Genomic DNA, 22,637 nt, shown 5'->3' with positions numbered 1-22,637 from the left:
GTACAAGTTTGGGTCAAGTAAATCCTGAGCAGGGGGAGGCAGGGGAGGAATCTCCACGAGGAGGACACGCAGGTCCCTCAGAGGAGCTGCTCTGGGAGCAGGAAAAAGCTTATAAAGGCCATTATAGTCATGAGCTCGGTCCCAGAGGGCACGACACGGAGACCTCCGGAGGTTAATTTGAGCTGCTTCTGTTCTGTGAGTGAAAAAGCAGGTTTGGTGTTGTAAATCCCAAATTGGCTTCGTGCTGGATTAAGGAGAAAAGAAACTGAGCAGAGCCTGTGTGTGCAAGGTGAGATCTGTGCGTGCCCTTCCCTTCTCGGAGGCTCCCTGACCTTTGCTGTGTTGATTTGCTCCTGGGGCCAGGGACAAGGTCCAGCCTGGGGGGACAGCAGAGCTCTGGGATGAAGGGTCCCTGCTCAGGGTCAGCAGGTGGATATTACAGAATGACAGAATATGCTGATTCTGGGGGATTTCTGACTTGGAAATCCCTTCTGCTTCTTTGGGGATGCAGACTGGCAGCTGGAGCTGTTGCTACTGACAGTGCTCTGAAATCTGAAATGACACTTGGAAACATTAAACTCTCTCCACTGTCACCTGTGGATATTCAAGGAAAGAGGCTCAGCTGGTAGTTGTGAGGGCCAGTGTGTCATGATCAAATAAACAACACAGGAAAAGTCATTTGAGCTCAGACAAGCCAACAACCAGATGAGAATAACTTCTGTTAATCAGCACTTTGTCATGTATTAGCTGTCTTTTTTCACGCTGATTAAACAATAACAAAAAGTGTATTTTAACTAAAAAGGTCTTTTGAAAAGGCAGATAAGGAAAATTTTCCAAGCTGGAATGATAATCTGCTTTTGTTTGTTCTCAACAACACAAACACCCCTAAACTACAAATTCCCCCCCTCTCTGTTCTTTTCTTTTATAGAGGTAAGTGGAAAGAGGAACAGGTATGATTAAATCCGAAGCAGTAAGAAAGCACTTTGTTCTAAAAATGTGCACGTCAAGAAGTTTGGGATCAGGGTTCAAGTCTGATCCCTGAAGTCCTGCACAGCTGAGGTGAAGTGGCAGTTTCAGGTGCCCTGCTCTCTCAGGGCTGGTCATCCCACAGCCACCTCAGCTGGACTTGGCAGAGCTGGAACGTTCTAGTGCATGAGGTGAAGAACATCATGAGCCAGTGCTCATCCAGAGAAGGGGTTCTTAAGTGGCCGCTCATGATCTGGTGGTTAATTAGAAATACAGAATTAATTAGCATCAAAGGACAGGAGTGAGTTGGCGTGTCCGTGGGCTCGTGCAGCTCAGCACTGCTGACCCCCTGCACGTGTTGAACTGGTTGGTTGTTGGAACTCTGGGGCAAACCTTCCTCTTGTACTTCTGGCAGACACACGTGTAGTTCCACGGGTGTCATTCCTGGGTGTCCCACAGCAAGAGACCAGCAGATGGGGGGATGACACCAGGTGTGGAAGCCCACTAAGACCTGGGGTTTTGGGGACCTGAATTAGGCTGAATTAAGACCTGAACTATTTCCAGGAGATCTCTTACAGGAGGCATGTCAAAGGTGCTCATCTGCTCTCTCAGCTGTAGCAAGAAGTAGCAGAGAGCAGAGTCAGCTTCCCAGCAGTGCTCAGTCCCTGCATTCCATTACAGGACCGGGATTAACGTGCCTGGGATGTCTCCTGGGTCACAGCCCCATAGCATCATCCCTTCCTTTCTGTCTCTGTGCTGCCTGTCTGCTCCCATCCCTGCAGCTCAAATTTCCTTCAGCCAAGGCAGGGGCACCTGGGGCCAGCTCAGGTCCTGCTGGCAGCGAGCCCCGAGCTGGGCTCCTTGCCTGAGTCAGTGATGGGCTAACCCAGCAAATTCTCCCCTGTGCCAGGGACAGGATCTGCCTGACCCAGAGGGGTTTGTCAAGAGACGCACCAATAATCCAGCACTTCCAGAAGAAAAGGGAGAAGCAAAAGAAATCCAGAGAATGTCTTCTCCTGCCAACTTCCCTGCCCTGGTTCCCTCTTGGGGCTGCAGGTTTCTGGGCTGGTAGATCTGGCTGCTTCCCGTGTGCACGTTTTAGCTGCTTTTACAGGCAGTTGTAAAGTAAAGATTGGAAACTTCTGTGAATTTTACTAATTTCTGAAGGGTTCTGTCCAGCACCTGTGACTGAAAAGGGCATCCCTGGTTGTTTCAGGACTGACCTTTGCTCAGGACTAACAGGAGTGAAGCTGGACAAGCGGAACTTTCCTGGGCTCCAGGCAGCTTTTCACCTCTCCTGGCAGTGCCTCTGCTCCATTGCCCTTGTCTTACCGGTGCTAATCAATGATCAATTAAAAGTTAATAAGGCTCCCTGTGCCTGCATGAGGAACAGAGTTTTCCTGGCAGGGAAAAGACACTGGAGAGCAGTAATGGTGTGCTAATGGTGCAAAGTTGCATCATTACCAGTCTGTTCCGATGCCTGTCTGGCTGTGAGTTGGTGCAGACAGATGACTGCATGAGGAATGGGGGGCTTTTCTGTCCCAGTCCCTAACTCACCTTCTTCCAGTATTCTCTGTGCCCTCACAATCCCTTCTCCTCTCCACAGGCACCTTCACTGCAGCACTCACAGAAAGACAAGCAAAGGTTAAGGGGTTGGAAAGCACATCCTAAAATTGAAATCCAAGTCAAAGCAAGCATGACAAATATTCTGTGGTGTTTACCCATCTCTAGGATAACCTGGACTTGGGTTTGGCCACACAAAACTCTCTGGGCAGCAATGGGCCAGTGTACTGCTGTGTGTTTAGCTGGTGTTTCCAGCCACAGGCAGGGCCTGGAGCAGGGTGGCTCAGTCAGATGAACGCTTTCTGTCCTCACAAGGGCAAGTCTTGCTTCTGGCTGTGGCTCCTCTTGCATCAGGGCTCCTGTGTGACCACTCTGTGGCCAAAGCAATGGCATGGCTGTGACCAGGGGGAGTGCAAACATGATGTCCAGTGGTGGTGAGCTGTGGATGGGCTTGGCTGCCTTTGTGTGCTGGTGATTGCAGTGTCTTTCCAGGAGACACCTGTGAATGCAGGTTGAGATGTTGCCCCTGTAACTGGAAATCTGGGGAGGGTCTGTCTGGTTACCCAGGACCTGGGTCCTCCAGGGAGGGTCTGCTGGGAGATCCCTGCTTTGGGAGTCAGCGAGGGGCTCCCTCTTGCAGTCACTTTTGGAAACAGGTGGAGAAGAAGTGAGGTTGCAAGACTGGAGAAGGCTGATGACAGAGGATGTTGCAGGACACATTCGGGGTAGGCAGGGTGAGCAGGCAGTGCAGCACGAGCTGCTCCATGGTCCCCCCCCGGGCATGCACTAGGGGCTGGTTTCTGAGTCCAGCCCTCTCCTGGGCTTATCCAAATAAGCAAACCTGAGATCCAGAAACAACCTGCCCCTTTCTTTGCCTTGGAAGCCTAATCAGCATTTCAAGAGCCCTGCTCTGTTCATCCTGAACAACAACTGTAGCAACAGCTTCTCCACTCAGCTTATCAGCTCAGCGAGTGCTGCAGTGACTGTGATTAAAATGAGCTGTTTCCTGTTGCACTTTGGCAGAACCGATAAGCTCAAGGAATTGGGCTCTTTCCAAAACTGTCACCTTGGTACCCACAGGAGTGGTACTGAGATAAATTCTGGGGGGAAGATCCTGGGAGTGTGAGCAGCAGGCACATAACCCTCGATGTACATGTGTGCAGCACTTCAGACTTTGGGCAAAAAGCAATCTGTCCCCATTTCAAGAGGCTGATCTCTTCCTCAGCACTGGTGAGCCACTGACAACCCCTGTGAGCACAGACATGCCCAGCTCATCAGCACCAGGCAGTTCCAGCACCCACCACGGATCCCTTTCCTCCAGGTGCCTCAAAGTTTCCTGCTCACAAGTGGGTAACTTGTGATTGATCAATCGGTAGGTAAGAAACTGCACCTCCTGGTGCTGGTACCTGGACAGTATTTACCAATTAAATGATATTTTCCACCTTTGCAGGACAAACTGAGACTTGAACAGTCTGTGGTTTATTATTATTATTATTATTATCATCATTATGTTTTGCTGCTGCTCTCTCCTTATTATGATTTTTTTCAAGACAAATAAAAAGAGTTGGAGATTACTCAGTTTAGAGAAATGAAAAAGGCAACTTAAATACCATCAAACTGGCTGTTTGCTTGGCTTTCCCTCTCCCCAAATCCACCCATCATCTGTATTTGCTGAAGCCAGAATAAAAATAGAATGGGCCTGAGTGCCAGGGTGGAAAATAGAGATGCAGTATCAAAATACTGCTTGGTTTGTGACCTGTTCCCTTATAAACTGTAAGGAAATCATCCACGGACAGAAGTGCTGGGGGTTTGGACATGTGCCAGGAGGAGGTTTCCCTGCAGGATGGGAGTGGAGCTCAAACAGCACCAAGCAAATACCTTTGCTTCCCTCAGAAACTCAGATGACCCGGGAGGTATGTTATTGAAGCAGCCACGTAATGACGGAAAATTGAAGCAGGGAGAAGTAAAGCATCCACGAATAGAAACCAGGGCAGGAGGAGAGTTGTCCAGAGCTCCCCTTTGACGGGGAGGGTGTGGAGCAGTGGCCAAAATAGGAACGGAACGTCAGCGCTGCGATGGGGAGGAGAAGCAGCCCCGCCTCTGCCGGCCCCACTTGATGCCGGGGCTGGCACTGCCACCGCTGCTCTGCCAGCCCTGTCAGTGCCAGTGCCAAGAGAGGGGCTGTGAGGGGCCCGGGTGTGACCACCGGAGGGACCCAGAGCTGGGGAGTCGCTGCTGGTCTCGGTGGGGAGCTGCTGCTGCCGGCACGAGTTCAGGCAGTGGTGGGACCTCAAGAGCACGGAGAGCTGTGTGCTTCCCGCGGCAGGAAAGTCCCTTTCTGGGCAGCAAGTTCCTCTCCAGGCTGGAAACCTCATCTCCTGAATTGGCGCTTCAGGTGAGCTTTTTCTGTTTCACAGAATCACAGAATGGTTTGGGTTGGAAGGGGCCTTAAAGGTTGTCTCATCCCATCCCACTGCCGTGGGCAGGGACACCTTCCACCAGCCCAGGTTGCTCCAAGCCCCGTCCCACCTGGCTTTGGACATTTCCAGGGATGGGGCAGCCACAGCTTCTCTGGGCAACCTGTGCCAGGGCCTCCCCACCCTCACTGTCAAAAATCCTTTCCTAATACCCTCATCTAAATGTACCCTCTTTCAGCTAAAGCCATTCTCCCTTGTCCTGTCCCTCCATCCCTTGTCCCAAATCCCTCTCCAGCTCTCCTGGAGCCCTTTTAGGCACTGGAAGGGGCTCTAAGGTCTCGCCAGAGCCTTCCCTTCTCCAGGCTGAACATCCCCAGCTCTCTCAGCCTGAATACAGAGCAGAGGGGCTCCAGCCCTTGGAGTATCAGATCATTTCAGAGGACAGACTTTTTCCACTTGAGAAATTCAGACTGCTTCAGAACTCTTGTGTACCCCTGTCATGCACAGAAGTGAAGAAGAAAGGCTCCCACAATAACTTTAAGTCACAGAGGACAGTGTTTGCAGGGAGAAAGAGATGTTTTGCCGCACAAGAGATTCTTTCTCTACTTCATGTTGGTTCTTTTCTACTTTTTTTTAGTCTTCTCAATGAAGCCTTTGTTTGAGCAGGGTCATACCTGGCTCTTCCTCTCTCCATGGCCAGCAGTGTGATGTTATCTGGGGTGATTTGGCAGTTCCCTGTCCTGTTCTCAGGCTGCCCCTCAGCTGTGTTTCAGTGTTTAATGACATCAGCTGCAGAAAACACGGAGAACCAACCCCTTCCTCCCCCTTCCATGTGTTGCCACAAGGGAACGTGGCCCTGCACCAGGAGGGCTGCTGCTGTGACTAGAGATGGCATGTATGGAAAAGGCAAGGGGGGAAGGTCTCCAGAAGGACCCTTTAACTAAATGAATTTTTGGGTTGGGATCCCAAAGCTGGTGGCAATGAGGGAGGTGCTGGATGTGTGCTATGGGGACGGTCCAAGGAAGGTCTCTGGCCTCCTCCTTCCATAGCTGTGCACTGGGAGAGAGTCTAATTCTAGTGAAAATAAGGGGAATGGTGAAGGTTTGGGGCCTGCAGTGACCAGCTGAGAGGGGAGGAGTGAAAATATCCAGCAGCATGTGGGAGATCCCGGTCTTGAAAGATGCCTGTGAAGCCCCAGCAAAGTGAGAGCACATCTGATAAGGGGATGCCATGTACCAGAGCCACTCTTTCCCCCTCCTTTGCAACATGTGGGGCTCATCCCCCCACTCCTGTGAGTGCATTGGCTTTCCTCTGGCATTTGCACGGGGAACAGGATAGCATGGCATCTTCTGCATGTGGTCAGAGCCCCTGCACGCTGGGTAACTCCTGCAGAGGAAGGACAGACAAACATGGCATGAAGATGGATGGTCAGGCGTGGGACAATTGAAGAATCATGCAGCCTGGGCACGTTGAAGGTGCTAATTCTGACTCCAGCAGGGACAAAGCTTTGCAAACAGGACTCTGTGTGTACATCCCACAGCCACAGTGCCTGCAGTGGCCGGGCTCTGCAGTGCTTCTGTCCCGGGGCCAGGACACGTGTGTGTGTGTGTCCCCTTCATGAATGGGAGCGATTGTGAATGAAAACAAGACAGGGGAAACGGGGATGTTATCGTGTGCTGGTGTGTGCTGCTGTTGTTGTTTCCCCCGGAGCCTTCCTGCCCGCGGGGCGGCTGCTGGGGCGGGCGGGGGAAGGGGATGGGGATGGGAATGGGGATGGGAATGGGGATGCTGCTCCGCGCGGCAACTTGGCACCGGCGCAGGGAACGGGAATTGAATGTGAGTAACGCTGACAGCCAGTTTAACTGCCTTTCTCTCCAGTCAGGAAGGAAGCAGGTTATTTTTAAATCTGGGGGCCAGGTATGTAACCATACCTAATGCTTTTGCTCATGTAGAAGAAGATGGGAAGTGATGCAGCATCAGCTGCAGTTCCCACACTCCATCCATAAGTACTTTCTCCCCCCAACTCACTTACCCCAGCAAAGCTCAGCACTTCAAACCCTGCTCTGGGTAAGAGCTGACCTAGCAGGTCCCTGGCCACAAACGGGGACGGTCCTGGTGGTGGCAGTCGCTGGCCAGAGGGGTTGGCCCATGCATTGGTCTGTCCCGAGCACTTTGTGCAGCAGAGCATGGGATACACACACATTTGTGTTCCAGCAGCTCTCTGGGACGACAGAGCTGGCAGGCTCATCCCAGCCCTGCACCCACATCCCCTAGGGATCAACATTTATCTCCTGCTTTGGGCTGTCTGCTGTATCCATGCATTCCTCCCATATGGGAGCCTGGGCTCATGCCAACACATCCCAGTCTTAACTGAGCACCAGGACGTTGGCAGATCTCAGCAGCCCTGAGCAGCCTCATCCAGGGCCCTATTCGGACTCATCCTGGGAGCTGCACTCCTGTCACCGAGTCACAAGTGGTGACAACACGCCCTGCTGAGCACAGCCAGACCGCTCCAGCCAACACCTCTGTCACTGCAAAGCCAAACTTCTCCATGAACACATTCCAGAAGGGGCCGGGCATCCCCTGCCCAGGCTGCATCCCGGAGCTGGCAGCAGGCAGGGGCTGGCACTGAGCAAAGGCAGATGTGCCCGAGATGCTCCGGGCGGGTGGTGCTGGCAGAGGCACAGAACACTGTGCCTGGAACGGGGAGCTGGAAAACTGTCCTCTTGGATGGACTCCTCCTCGTGTCTCGTAGCAACGCTGTTTATTCCAAGGTCCTGGGTGTGCAGCTGGGAGGCGGCAGTGCCGGATTTGCCCCGGCATGGGATGGTCGGCGGCACGGCGGGGGCTGTGCGGGCGCCAGGGCTCACCACGGCTGCCCCGGGACAGGCTCGTCCCAGAGCAGCCCGACCTGCACGGCTGGTTTGTGGGGATCAGAGGCAGGGCAGGACTGAGCCCTCTGTCGCCTGCTCCTGCACGTCCGGAGAGCGCCGGGCGAGCGCGACCTGCGCGGGGACAGATTTCTCCTTGGGGGACTTCTCTATGAAAGAGGAAGTTGTCTTGAAATAACTCGTCGCTTCCCTTTCTGCCGTGCAGACTTTGAAGTGGCTGCAGAGCTCAGCAGCCGCCCCGACGCTCTGCCGGCCCCCACCGACCTCCCCACCGGGCAGAGCAGCCCCTGTGGTGACCCCCCCCAGGACCCTCCTGTGCCCCCCGCGCTGGACGGGATCTCTGGAGCGTGTGTGACTCGCTGGGGTCCCGGTGCCTGCCCTGAAGAAGCAGGTAAGAGTTCCGGGGGACGCCTTGCTCCTGGGTCTGTGCACGGGAATTGTGTTGCTCCTCCTCTGCCTTAACTTCTCCCTGTTCCCTTGAGCGGCACCTGCTGCTCTGCTGGTCCCCTGTGACTGGGGAATGCTTTGTGTCTTTGAGGTTGGTGGTGTGTGCATGAGTGCTGCATCGCGGTGGACCAAAGAACCTGGAAAGCCACAGACAGGGGCAGTTTGATTCCTTTTCTCAGGAAGAATTAGGGGAGGGGGCACCGATGGTGCTGGAGATGAGGAATGTGCTGCTTCTCCACAGGAGAGGAATATCTGTGAGAGCTTCTCCTGCTGCACCCTGCCAGAGAGCAGGATCCTGGGGGGAAACAGGGTTTGCTCTGGAGCCTGTCCCAGGGAGGAGTGTGGGAACTTTGCTGCCTGAGCCCCAGAGAAGGCACGGGTAGTTTTGATGTTGTTACTGCTCTGGCCATCGTTCCAGGCCCCCCGGGCACTCGCTGCTCACTCATCCCCTGCACAGACAGCCCAGATGGGTGAGTTACATCACTGACTTGGGGCTGGTTCAGCACTAGCTCATGCTTGTTCATTTTGCTCTGTGTGAAACAACTCCCAGCTGCAGGGAAGAGAGTCACCTGCCCAGTGCCACTCCCGGCCATCACCAGGGGCTCCTCCATCCCAGCTCCTCGTCCCGTAGTGCGGGCAGCACTCGTACACCCAGCCGGAGGGAGCCCCGTGCTGGGGATTTTGGCGTGGTGCACACTCCAGAGCTGGCTGTTTGTGCAGTGCTGTGGCTGCCCAACTTCCCCTCCCCTTGGCCTGGTGCCTCAGCTGTCCCTCGGGGCCCCGGGCGCTGCAGCAGTGACGGGCAATAAAGAGCGATGGCAGCGGCGATAACGAGGAGAGTGCAGAGCTCCATCCAGAAAGGAAGCAAAAAACTGCAAAAAATGTAGATAAGCCAACTCTGTGCAACAGGCACGTTTTAGTCCTCCTCCCCTGAGTGCTTTCCTCTGCACTCTCTGCACCAGAGGCACTGAGCCATTGCACCCTGACTGCTCCCTGGGATGTTCTTGACTCCCACAGGAGCTCTCCCAGTGTCTGTGCAACTCAGCAGCACCTTTTCTTTCTGTTTCATGACCAAGGCTGAACACAGAAACAAATTCCTCTGAGCTTCAAGGGCTGATTTATCACCTCTGAGTATTACACAAACTTTTAGGTGTGTACTTGTTTGGTACTGGGGTTACAGAATGAGTATGTGGCATCCAAGGCTTTCCCAATGTTTCTGAGTCCCTCTGTTGGCAGCCCAAATCAAGACATTAATTCAGCCTTTACAGCTAAAGGTACATCCTACATTTGCAATGGAAGGAAATATGGGTCAGTTTGGCAAAATCCACGAGCAGCCTGTGCTCAGTCACATGAAGCTGTTCAAGCTGCACAGCTTTGTCCCAAATGTTAATTTGACCTGAGGAAATAGTTTGAGTCCTCAAAGCCTCCAGCTGTTCTGACCAGACCTGGGCCTTTGCAGAGCTCTGTCCTGGGGGCTCTCCCTGCTGGCCCTGAGATGGGGCTCCAGTGCACAGGATTGCCCTGACAGCAGGTATTGGGGGCTGCTGTAACATCAGCTCTGATGGTGTTTCTACCTTAAAATAATTTGCCGTATATTTTGGGGTTTAGCCCTGCTTCCTAAAGAAATACAGCTATGAGGCATCACTATTTGTTACCTGTCCATATTCCTGACTGGCTGGCCTCAAATCAGACTTCTTGGCCCTGAGTGAGATGGATCAGGGCAATTACCAGTAGTTTTACAGGAGTGTCCTGGACCAAGTGTTCAGGTTGTTCTGTGACAGGAACAATGCTTTCCTTTTTGTCTCAAAAATAAGATAATCTCTGCTCATGAAGGAGCTGTGGGGAAGGAGACTGGCCACTGTTCCCCATTGCCAGGCACCAACCTGAACATCCCCACTGGAGCAGCTTCCACGTTCTCTCTTTTGGTTCAGATGGTTTCCCCCTGGGATCCTGTGAGCTGTCTCAGAGCTGTCCTGCTTGGACTCACTCCACAGGTGACAAGAATGTTGATGTACAACCTGTGTGTGGCCCCTTTGGCAGGGGTTGCCCTGTGCACCATCTCACCAGTGCCTTCAGAACTGCCCCCTCCCCATCACCTTGTGATACGTGGGGTGGGCACAGCTGCACTTATGACAGGCCATAACCACCCTTTATCAGTGGCAGCTGCCTGTTGGGGTGTGGGCAGGAGCAGCACCACTCCCCAGCACCCAAACTCTTGTTTTCACTTGGAGATCCTCTGCTCCAAATGTTTGGAAGAGTGCTGACCCAAGAGAACTCTGACTGTAGCTGTGCCCAGCCTTCCTAATGCTGACACATCTCCTACTCAGCTCTCAGGAGCTGCTTTCCCAGTTTCTTTCTTGCTTTGGTGAGCTTTGCTGGTGTTAATGGCTGTTCTGAAGGCAGATGCTGTGTTGGCTGAGTCACGTCTTTCTGTTTTGAGGTGTGACATGCCTTGAAAACAGCCCCGTTCATCAGATGTGATTTGGGCAGGAGCTCTCCAAGGGAGCTGCTGTCATGAGTGATCTGTGCTGGGATGGGTTTTGCTTGTGAGTGAATCTGTGCTGTGGTTCTCCAGACCAGACTGGAGTTACAGAGGTGCTTGTGGTCCTACTGAAAGCTGAGGTTTCTGTTGTTGCTTGTACCATGTAATCAAATCTCATTATTGACCTTGCCTTCCTGGTACAACACCATATACCCATCCCTTCCTTGCTAATCTTCTCTGTGCTCTGTGTTAGCCCTGTCAGCAGCTGTCACATCATTCTATCCCCACTGCCAGAGCAGTGCCAAGAGAGCACCACCAGCCTGCTTATCTGCTGACAGCAGGGGTAGGTGCCACACACAGCTTGCTTTGGTCACTCTGACTCTGGTCACACTCCTTATGTGACCCCCCAAGTCCATGGGCAATCACCCTGTGCCCTCCCTGAGTCCCAGTGACCTCCACTCCACTGTCAGGCAGGTGTGGCCACCTCAGTGCAGCTTCCAGCAGAGGTTGGGTGAAGCTCCTCCACTGTGGAGAGAACAATCCTGTGACCCTGCACAGAGCTGGGCACTGTGACACTGTCACATCATCTGGGGACAAAGGGCTTAAATCATAAAAAGCGCTGGATTCACCACTGAGGCTTCTGAATACAGGTGCCCCTATGGAGGTCTCTTATGGTCTGGTGGCCAGGTTGGACCTGTGGTCAGGTGAAGCAGGTTGGTACCTGTGTGTTACCAGTGGCCACGCTCTCAGAGTTTGCAAGGAACAACCCCCCAGTGCTGCAGCACCAGCCCTGCCCTGCTCAGGGTCTCCTGCAGCCAGGGGGGAGCTGCTGGCTCTGCAGCAAACAATCCTGAGCACACCCTGAAACTGATGTTTCTGAACCCCAAATTTCTTTGTGAGGGGTAAACCAAGATGATCAGAGGGATGGGGCATCTGAGGGAACTGGGTTTGTTCAGCCTGGAGAAGAGAAGGCTTCAGGGTGACCTAATTGCAGCCTTTTAGTACCTGAAGGGAGTCAACAAGGAAGATGGAGAGAGACTATTTCCAAGGATCTGGAATGACAGAACAAGGGGGAATGGCTTCCAATTGAATGAGAGTAGGTTTAGATTGGATATTAGGAAAAAATTCCTTACTGTGAGAGCTGTGAGGCCCTAGCAGAGGTTGCCCAGAGAAGCTGTGGCTGCCCCATCCCTGGAAGTGTCCAAGGCCAGGTTGGATGGGGGTTGGAGCAACCTGGGCTGGTGGAAAGTGTCCCTGCCCAGGGCAGGGGGTGGAAGGAGATGAGCTTTAAGGCCCCTTCCAACCCAAACCATTCCATGGTTCTATAAGGATTTGCTGTTACTCAGAACTCTTCTCTCCCAGCTGGTGACACAGAGCATGTCTAAGGCTGCAGGGACTGTACCACCAGTGGCTCTGCTGGTGAAGGTACTGTACGAGGGAGGTATTGCTCAGGGAATGGGTCTGTGTGGAGGCAGGGAATGGCTCTGCCATCCTACAGCCTCTTCCACCCCAGGAAAGCAGCCAGCTCCCTGCCTGGCCTCTCCCAGGCTGGCCACGTTTGGGAGCCTGAGCTCTGCCTGCTTTTCTTTCCCCCTCAGCTGGGCAGCTCTGGGCTGTTTGCGCGCACAAACCTGGCACTGGTTTTCAAATCACACGTATTTTTTCCCTCTGATTGTTTTTTCCAAAGCCGTCTCTGGGAATGGAAAGAGATGCTAAATCTAAAAAGCTGATGTTTCCGGAAAACTCGTTTCTTTCCTTAGAAAGAATGAAATGTGACGTTGGCAAGGAAGTCTCCAAAGGGCCGTTAGTGTCCAGGAAGCTGCTCGACTTCCACGCCAGCTTTAGCAAAGCGCTCTGGGGCTCATTCAGTCCTGATGGGCTGATGAACAGTCCTCTGCAGTACGAGCTGCAAAGGTGTTTCATTAGTGAAATGGCTCCAAGACCCATCCTTTATTTGTCCCTCCATGGGCACGAGTCTCCTGGCAGGGCCATGTCTTGCCAGAGCAACCAGCAGGAAAGCGGCGCCGCAAAGGGATGCTGGAAAGCAGAGTCTGAGCTCAAGATGCTTTTCCTTGGCAGTAAGAGCCCGAGGGAGAGCATCTGGTTTCATGTCAGAGCTGTCTGAAACCACAGGCCCCGCCAGGTTTTGCGCTAAATCTGAAAATCAGACCAGAAGGGGGGCTCTGGGCTGGGCCACAGCACACGTGGTCCCTCCACCTCTTCTGCAGGTCCCCTCCACTCGTGCAGTGTGTCTGAATGGGGACAGAAGGGAGATAGGTGATCTTTCTGTGGGGTTTGAGTTTCAGAACCAAAGCTTTGCTCAGTTTTCATTTGAACTGAGACCCCTCGCTCTGGGTGGCTGATGGAAGGGGAGGTGGAGCATCCTTGCCCTTGGTGTTTATCCTTGGCCAAGGCTCAGGTCCTCAGGGGAGCCTGGAGCTGCTGTTGCTGGACAATAAGGAGGGCTGGAGGCTGGAAAGCTGCATTTGTCTTGCTTTCCTACCTGAGCTGTGCAGCTGGGCTGGAGGTCGGGATGAGGGCCAGAAATAGCATTTGCTCCGCTGGCAGATGGACATGGTTTAAGAGGAGGGTGCAAACAGGATGTCAGACCTACCTCTGATGGGCTCCCCTGCAGCATCAGCCTGTCCTGCTGCCAGGGATGATTCTGGCTCCACAGGAGCAGCTGCTCAGCGTTCTGGGAGCTGCCAGCTGCAGTTCCGAGCAGCCCAGAGGATTCACTGCCAGACCCTCAGGTTCACTTGGGAGAAGCAGCCCTTGAGCCCACACATCCCCCTTTGGCTCCCAGCTGAAACCTGTGCTCCAGCCAGTGCTGCCGGATCCAGAAGGAAGCACAGGCTGGGCGGCCACTGCCGAGCTGTGTAACGTTAGAGCCTCTGATGTGCTACTTTCATAACCAGTCTCCCCCAAAGGCAATGCAGGGGGAGGGCAGGCACGAGGGGGTGGTGAATTCTGGGCTGCTCCACGGGACATCTGTCACCCCGTGACGAAACGCTGTGCTGGTGTGTGTGCCCTGCGACTGAGCACTCACCACGGCTCCCTCCAGGACGCTCCAGCACTGAACAGCTCGCTCCTCGCTGACAATGGTATTGGTACGATCCTTCCTTGCACCGGGAGCCAGCCAGGGGGTCTGCTTCAGGATGGGAAGAGTTGGGATCGGGGCAGTTACTGGTGGTGGGATGGGGGAGAGGGGAGGGCACGGCCAGGGGAGCAGCTTTGCACGCTCCGTGCCTGTGCAAGGCACCGGCTTTTCTTCTCGAGCGCTTGTAGTGGAGCTGATAAACAACCACAGGAAACCTTAGATGTGCCCGTGTAGTGAATTTGTAACTAAACACAGGGCTGCAGGAGGCGTGGAGAGCCTGGCTTCGGAGTGGGACTAAATATAACTCAAAGAAAGCAAACGTGTGTGCTCCACGGGCTGGGACTGCCCTGCTGTGTCACTGCTGCCCCTGGGCAAAGGTGGGAGAGGGCACATCCCCAGGGCTGGCTGTGGTCAGCAGAGCTCCAGGTAGCGGCATCGAGGATCCAAGGCAGGGTGTGCCAGGCAGCAGAGGACGCCTGGACACGTTGGAGAACGGGGCAGGATAGTGCAGCCAAGCTTCCCAAGGGAGCCTGTTGTTTGCTGCTAGCCCTGCTTGCACTGCCAAGAGGTTTGGCTTTAGGTTTTCTTTCACGGCTTCAGATATTTCTGAATCACTGAGTCTGTGTCTCATGTGTTTCACTTAGTCTAAGGGGCTTGGTTTTTGGTGATTTCCACAGCTTTTTAAAGCCCATGAGACAGAGCAGCACGTCTTCTTGAGGGGCTGTGCATCCCCTTCGTTGACTGCCTGCAGGGGACAGCTGAGTCACTTCCCTCCACTGAGTACGATGGGTTGAAGTGACTCACCTGGATGGACATGTCTCTGTTCCTCTGTGTTGGACTCTCAGTCTCACCCCAGTGGCCTCACAAAGGGCTGAGCTTCAACTCCTGCCACGGAGCTAAGGGGGAAATACCCTTTTCTTGGGATGGGGATGTGCTTTCCTGCAGAGATGGATTGTTCCTGCAGCGGAGGCAACCCCATGGCTGTGCCTGGCTGTGCTTGTTGTAATGTCAGCAGAATGGAAGAGGAGGGGGAGGTGGGCTGCTGGAGGGCTGGGACATGGCCCAGGTGGCCTCCTGGGTCTCAGCTCTGGTGCTGGTCAGGCTGGATTCACCTGCAACCTGTGAAGGCTTTGGGGTGTTTGCTGGCAGTGCGTTGGCAGCTCTTCCAAAAATCCCCCATCCCCGTGGGTGGGGAGGCTGTGGCTGTGCCATGCCTGGCTCTGGCTGTCTCTGCCTGGGCTGCAGCTGCTCAGGGTGCTGGGAGGCACGTGGTCAGGTGAGCCCTCCCTGGGGCAGGACATGGGACCACATAGTCCTGAGCCTGATCCAGGGACCTTTGGGAGTGCAGGGGATGGAGTCTGACTCCAGTAAGGGTGCCAGCCCATGATATATTTAGAGCAATCTAAGAAGGGCTGAGTGAACATGGCTCCTCCTTCAGGGAGGTCAAGAAGCCCAGTTCGGTTCTTTGTGCAGTAGGGACTGATGATCCTACAGGGGCCAGTGATCTGCTGTCTGTACAACCTGGTGGTGCCCACCCAGCCATGGACAGGACCCTCCAGACACATCCAAAAAGCAAAGAGGTTAATGTGTGATCTGCTGAGACCCACCTCACAACAGGGTCTTTGGGTCTGTCCTGCCAATGACAGAGAAAGGAGAGGGCATTAGTGTGGTGTCCCCACCATCCCTGGCTGTGAGGACAGGGGAGGGGACAGCCCTGGAGGAAGGTGACTGTTTCTTTGTGCACACCTGGGCCAGAGCAAATGGAACCCTCTGCTCAGGAGGAAGGAGGTTCAGCGGGATGAGCAGGGGAAGGATGGAGAGGTGAGGAGGGAGGCAGATGCTGGAAGATCCCGGCCCCAGTGACATGACCCTGAAAGGGGACAGCACTTCATCTTGTATCATCTCAGATCAAATAGAGCAGGAAACTGCTCTATTAAAATAAAAAAACCCACCCTGATTCAAAAAACAGGGGCTCCCTACCTCTGGGTCCCCACGACTGCTGCCCTGCAGAGGAGGGGCCTGAGGAGGGATTGGTGCTCAGCCAGGTCCTGCTCATGCTGTCTACAGCCCCCTGGTAGTTTGGAAAAGGAGGATGAGGCTGCAAAGCCCTTCAATCCATGGGTTTATCAGCCAGTTTCCAGGGTCATTTCAGTGCAAAGTTCTTTATTTTTAAGAATATAACCAGATGGTTCTCATAACTGCCCCAGACTCTTGGGGAAGGTGGCTTTTGAGTCAATAAGGTTTTTTTCACTATAAATCTTGTAGTTATTGAAACCTGAAGGGAGAAATGTGACTTTTCTCCCTTCCCTTTTAAATTTTTTTCCCTGCAAATGGAATAAAATCCAGCTGATGCCATGGGTATTTTAAGAATTGCACAGAGGAAGTGGAGATTTGCAGCTCTGCAAAGTAGTGGGATGAATGCAGAGAAGTCTCTGGTCTTGCTGAGCTGGCAGACAGCAAAATAACCAGTTATGGGATGAAATGTGTCTGCTGCAGGGAAGGGAAGAGATCCAAGTGGGGAGGAGGGGGACAGAAAGCAGAGAAACCCCCACGGGTGTGATCGGGGAGCTGAGAGGCTGCTGCCTCTTGCCGGCTTTGTTTTACACCCTGCACCGCCCTATTTCCCCTCAGCTCATGTACCACCGCCCCGCGGGCATGTGAGGGCTGGGACCGGGAGCTTTCCTGTGCCGGGGGACCAAGCTGTGCTCCCTGCTCAGCTCAGGCACAGGCACGAGGAGCAGGAGCGAGCCCCGAGTTCGGCAGCATCGCGTGCGGGCTCCGGCGCGGATGCCGCAGGGATCTGCTGTAGGATCTGCTGTAGGATCTGCTGTAGGATCTGCTGTAGGGATCAGTAGGAAGCGCTGCGTCCAGATCTCACCTGCTGCACTCAGCTGGGCCTGACCTGCCGCTGCCTCCTCCCTCCTCCTCCTCCTCACAATGTGCCTGCCGGGAAGGTCCTGTGCCCTAAAAGGAGCGGAGTTCCTGGGAGCTGGAAGGTCACAAGGGAAGGTGAGTGCAGCGCGGATCCAAACTGCTTTGGGACAGGGTCCCTCCTTTGGTTCCAGGGCCAGGCTGGGGGGGTCCCACCCCAACCTTCTGGGCAGGTGAAAGGTCTGAGTTAGTCCACAAGGACCAGCGGAGATTCCATCCCCAGAAATGGGGACAATTCTCCTTACTTTTGGCAGGGATCAGTCATTTTGGGAGAGGTGTGGAAGGCAGGGAGGGCTGGCTGTAGAGGGGGGCTTCCATGTCTGGTGCTCCCCTTCCTCTGGGTCGGCAGCAAGTCCTGTCTGCTGCATTGGGATCTCAGCACCAGGCACAATTAATGCTGAAAGTCTGGTCCAGGGACTCAGTGAAGTCCCCTTGGATGAGTGTCTGTGCATGAGACCCCAGGGCAGCAATTCAAACCTGAGAGAGCGGGACCTGGCTTGCCTGGATCCATGGATGAGGCAGAGGGGCTGCAGTGTAGCTCAGACACTTCTCTGTACCTGCCATCCATCCCCACACAGCTCCTGGGCAAGCCCTGGGCATGGGGGGCTTGTCTGGCAGGTGGGGGGTCAGGGCTCAGGGGCACAAAGCACAGAGGTGTCTGTAACCAGGTCTTTAGCCCTGTGGTCTGTGACCAAAAGGGGTGGCAACAGCAAAGGATCCATCAGGAAGGGACTTGTCCCTGAAGGAAGAGCATGAAGGGACATCTCTCTCTGTCTTCTCCAGGGAAGGAGTTGTCAAAGCATCACAGCACCACATCCCAGTGTGCCATGTCTGGTCTCCCAGGGGATTTATGGCAGCTGTGTCCTGGGAACAGTGGGGCAGGCAGGCACACAGGGTGGGAGTGGGGATTGATCCTGTCTCAGCAAGCCAAGAAACCTCCTGGTGCAGTGACAGGGATCCTGCCACACCCCAGGTTTCTGAGTGTCAGTGGGTGACGTCTCCCAGGGCTCTGACACCAGCACTGTGGTCTCCGTGTGGAACTGTGCCTGTAGTTCCACACATCCTCTGCTAAAATGGATTTTCACCCAAATCAGCAGCTCTAAGTGTGTCTTTGGAGCTCCAGAGGGTTGTTGTGTCCCTGCAGTGGCACATGGCTCCTAGGTCACGTTCAAGGAGTGCCCCCTGCCAGGTGATGGGCTTTATCCCCCATGGTCAGCCTTCCCAGAGGGGCCTAGGTTGGGTCTTTGCTCCCTGACACTCCCTGCTCAGCACAAGAGCTGCCAAGATCAGGTCATTGGACATACACCAGCCTGGCTTCATTAATGTCACCCAAAAACTCCCCAGGCACCTTGGCTGGGGAGCAGCCTCCATGTCCACAGGAGGCAACTGTCTGTGCTCTGCACAAAGGCAGAATTTAGTCCTTGGCTAAACAACAGGCTTCAAATTCTCCCCCTCCATGTGGCTGGGGTTGAATTTGTGTTGGGGTGACTGCAGGGCCAGTGGCTGTCAGGAGAGTCCTGATGAAGCCCAGGAGGGCAGGGCAGGCAGCCCTGTCTGTCGTGGCTGGGGAGGGCAAACGTGGCCCTGCTGTCCAAACTGCTCCAAACTGGGGCTGATGTGGTCCAACCCTTCCCATCCTCATCCCTCCTCCTCCTTTGGTAGCCCTGGTACCCTCACCCTTGGGAGCAAAGCAGGCAGAAAACAACCCCAGTGAAAAGGGGTGATTTTCTGCTCATTTAGGTTCCCGTGCCAGGCCAAGTGACAACCAGTGGCTGGAACCTGGCAGGAACCAGACTGAGTCCAGTCTTCCTCACCAGCCTCTTTCTATGTACATACTTTCATGCCTCCTCTCATATGACACTTACCCATCCTCCCACAGACAGTGTGACTGGACTCTGAACATGCCCAGGACCAGTTTTTGTCATTTTATGTTGAATTTTCTTAGGAGACCCAAGCACTCAGAGTGAGCACGTGGACTGTGGATTCAGTCTCAGCTGCTCTTTGCTGAGAGTGAGGAAAATGAGCACTTTTTAAGCAGACAGGTGAAGAGAGAACCAAAGTTTCTCAGGCAGGAGGAGCTCACGTTGATCTGGTCCCATTGAGCCCTTTGCTAAATTTAGAAGCCGAGTGTTGTCACGGAGGTCTCATGTTTGGCCAGCAGCTCCCCTCCCACGCTCAGGCAGGTAGGATGCGGATGTGGAAAACCACGGACACATTTAGCACGGGCTGTTTCCTGCGGCAGGCAGGGGGCAGAGGAGCCCGGAGCGCGGCACCGGCTCCACCACCCGGCTCAGAGGCTTCGGGTCTTCCACGGCTTCGGGGAGCCAGTGCTTTCCCCAGCAGGAAATTTAATGTTGAGGATGGCAGTGCCAACCAGCTCGTCCTCTGTGTGATGCTGCTGTGTGGCATTTGGTGCTCTCATGCAGGCAAGGGATCAGGACAACCATTTCCTTTCCTTCTGTAGCCAGTGTAGGGGGTGATCTGAAGGTTTTGAAATGAGGAGGATTAATTGCTGTTCTTCTCCTCCGGCCCAGATCCTGGCATACCAGGGGGCACATCCCAGTTCTGCCTGCAGAAGCAGAGCCCCGTTTGCCCCAGACACGTGGCTGGTGCTCAGTGTGGGCTGTCAGTGCTGTGGTCAGTGGTGGCCGGGCTGTGAGGGCATCCTTCCCGTGCCCTCTGCTCTGCTCAGCACCACCAGGAAACCAGCTGGTGCCTGAGCTGGGCAGTGTGGGTGCCAGGGGAGGGCAGGTGACTGTGTCACAGACAGGAACAGCCTGTGGGCAGCATCAGCATGGGGTGCAGAGGGAGAAATGGTTTCCTGACTTTAACAGATGCCCTCTGCCCTGCTCTGCATCTCTGCTGCCCTCCAGCATGGTCACCTCGGGGGAAAGGGCACATCCATCACTGCAGCAGTACCCAGAGATGCAATTCTGAGGTATAAGGCATAAAGCTGAGCTGGAGGAGACTTAGATCTGCTCCTAGCCCTGGACCAAGCTGCCTGTCAGCTGTGCAGGTAGAGGTAGGGAGGTGGTTATAACAAGCCCCTGGCCTGCAGATGGACCCCTGTCCTTGCTGTCAGCCGTGGCCAGGAGTTGCCCCCGTGGTGCTGCTTGGCAGGCAGTGGAAATCCTCTGGAGTGGCTCAGTGCCAGACCCTTTATCCAGCCCCAGGGTCAGGAACAGAGGCCACAAGGGGCTGGGATGAGATCTGAAGACTTCATGTGCTGCAGGAAACCTTTAAAGGGCTTCTGGAAGCTGCTGTGAGCAGGATGCTCTCGGGGCCCGAGTGGTGTGTGGCCATGGCACTCCTCCATGTGCCCATCCACCTCCTCCTGCAGAGCTGTTGGATTTGGTCATGGATATTTGCAGATTTAGGAACTACCTGGGCAGACTTAGATTTTAAACCTAAAAATTAAATAGAGTAGATCCTAAATGGAGCAAAGACAAGTGTGGGCTTGTGCTTGGAGGGATTCTGAGGGCTGATGGCACTGCACTGTTGTTGATGCCTGTGCTGCTTTGGGGCATGATGGAGGTGGGCTCCCTGTTACCAGCCATAAATGTGGGCATGTCAGGGAAATAACAGAATTCAGACCTATGGCTTGGTTGTAGTTTTGTTTTGTTTTGGTTTGGTTTTTTTGTTTGTTTGTTTGTTTTGGTTTGTTTTTTTTTTGTTTTGTTTTGGTTTTTTTGTTTGGTTGGGTTTTTTGGTTGTTGTTTTTTTGTGTTTTGTTTGTTTGTTTGTTTGTTTGTTTTTGTTTTTGTTTTGTTTTGTTGTTTTGTTTTGGTTTGGGTTTTTTTGTTTTGTTTTGTTTTTTTTCACTCCTAAAGGCAAGAAGAGAAGATAAAACCTGCAGGCTGGAAGAGGCTCAATCTAGAGATGCTGGAAGCCGTGTTGCAGCTCACCCTGGCTGCAAATACAGTCACCACAGTCCTGAGGGTGTTGCTGTGCCCTTGGATGGGGAGATGGGAGAGGGCCATGCACTGGGGGAGATGCTGCTTTGCACTGGGCACAAGGGGGGCAGGACCACGAGGTGCCAGGAGGACCCATTTGGGGGTACATGGCTGTACATGGCTGCACATGGCTGCAGCTGAGCAGCTCTGAGGAGATATTTTGCACAGAAGACACTGATGTCTGCTCTGCTCCCTCGTGGCTGCCCCATGCTGGCTCCACAGCCTGGCTGTAGCTGTGTCACAGGCAAATCTCCCTTCCTTCCTCCTCAGCTCTTAGGCTTATTTTTTTTTCCTTTCTTAGGAGAGAACAATACTGGAGGGCAAGGGAAGCTGTCTGGCTCCAGGCTGGCTTCCCTCTGCAGTGTAACTGTCCCCTGAGCTTTCCTCAGGGGTTCTTTCTCTGGGATGCTGGATCAGGATGGCAGTGGATCAGCATCAAGCATAAAAAACTCATGGAAATTTAGGCTTTTTTCAGGTTATTTCTTTTTTTTTTTTTTTTTTTAGTTGGACTTTGCATTTCAGACTCAGTTTGACTTGAATTGAACATCTCTCCTTAAATCTTGGGGAGGGTGAGGTTCCTGATCCTGCCCTTCTCAGTGATGCTGATGCTCATCCCTGGGGATCTCCTTGCTGTGGGAGCCTTTGGGGGCCAAATATTCAGATGGGCTCAGCTTTGAGCTGAAGGTTTCTCCAGCAAAGCCTGTGCTCACTCCAGGCCTCCCTCCTGGACACCCTCCACGCCGGGGTCCCGCACCCACAGTGTCCTGCTGACTTTGTGCTCCCTCCCAGGTTTCGGGCTGAGCCTGGTCTCCAAAACCAGCCTGAGCCATGCGTGCCCTAATGTTTTGCAGGCGAGCCCCCGGGCCCAAGGCCATGCCCGAGTGGAGTGAGGAGCAGCTGTGCATCCCCCCCCGCGCAGCCGCCCCACGGCCGCCGTGCCCGCGCCCCACTGCAGCCCCAGCTCGGCCATGGACAGCACAGGTGGGTGATGCTGAGCCCCCCGGGGGGCTGGGGTGGGGGGATCCCCGTGAATGAACCCTCAGCCACCTTCTTCTGCCCCAGTCACCCTCCAGTAAAACGCATGGATCCCCAAACTGGGCAGACCTCGCTCTTTGCAAGGAGTTGGCCGACGCTGCTGGATGGGTGGGAATGAGGCACGAAGCAGTGGAGGGGCAGCCAGAAGATTTCTGTAGTGGGGCACTTTGAAAGCCTCAGGACTGGCAACCCTTCTCATTTGAGTTTTAAAGCAGTTTTATGTTTTGTTGTGGTTTTTGGTGTCCATTTCCCCCCCCTCCCATATTTTATTTTCACGCTGTTTGACAAGATGGTGCCGATCTCCTGGCACCCCGAGGTCAGGATGTTACTGCTGAAACATTTTATCTCATTTCTGAGCCACTACTGTTTGTTGCTGGTAGGTTGAGCCTGTTTTTAGATCAAAGCTCCTCTTGTTTTTGTTGGAACAATCTCTTTGACGCTCTGCTCCCCCTGAAGAAACCTCAGCGTATCTCGGCTGAGGTTGCTTTGATTTAGAAGGAGAGGACAGTATTTATATCAATGCCCAGGAAAAGCTTCCCCTGGCAATTACAAACATATACAAATGAAAAGAACAGGAAATTTCAAATAGTCCATTATTGCATAATCCCTGAGTGCAAAACCAATAAACAGAATAGTGAAACTGAGGAGCTTCACAAAATCACCGGAGACAAAACAAAAAGGAAGGAAAATACAAGTTTCCAAGACATTTCCCCAAATGACACTTCCAAAATGAGGAAAATCCTGTTTCAAAGGACATTTTTGCACTGTAGTTTCTCCCTGTGTGGGCACCGTGACATGAACTGTGCTCCCCTTGTGCACACACAGAGCTTCATCAGCATGTGTGAATAACTG

At 53.8% G+C, this 22,637-nt stretch overlaps 1 protein-coding gene across 1 annotated transcript in view; it reads left to right on the top strand.

Moving 5' to 3' along the window:
- The first annotated feature begins 8,140 nt into the window (after nt 1–8,140).
- The window catches only part of PIK3R6 (phosphoinositide-3-kinase regulatory subunit 6), a 37,089-nt gene continuing 22,592 nt past the window's right edge, over nt 8,141–22,637 (top strand). The window contains exons 1-2 of the mRNA XM_017838414.1: nt 8,141–8,228; nt 21,602–21,731. Of these exons, the coding sequence (XP_017693903.1) occupies nt 21,719–21,731 (13 nt within the window). The 5' untranslated portion in view covers nt 8,141–8,228; nt 21,602–21,718. The remainder of the gene's footprint in view (nt 8,229–21,601; nt 21,732–22,637) is intronic.

Source organism: Lepidothrix coronata, unplaced genomic scaffold, assembly GCF_001604755.1.
Source record: "Lepidothrix coronata isolate B3197 unplaced genomic scaffold, Lepidothrix_coronata-1.0 Scaffold337, whole genome shotgun sequence".
In the NCBI taxonomy this organism is placed as follows: domain Eukaryota; kingdom Metazoa; phylum Chordata; class Aves; order Passeriformes; family Pipridae; genus Lepidothrix; species Lepidothrix coronata.
The sequence above is the reverse complement of the archived record's forward strand: the minus strand, read 5'-3'. Positions and strand labels throughout refer to the sequence as shown.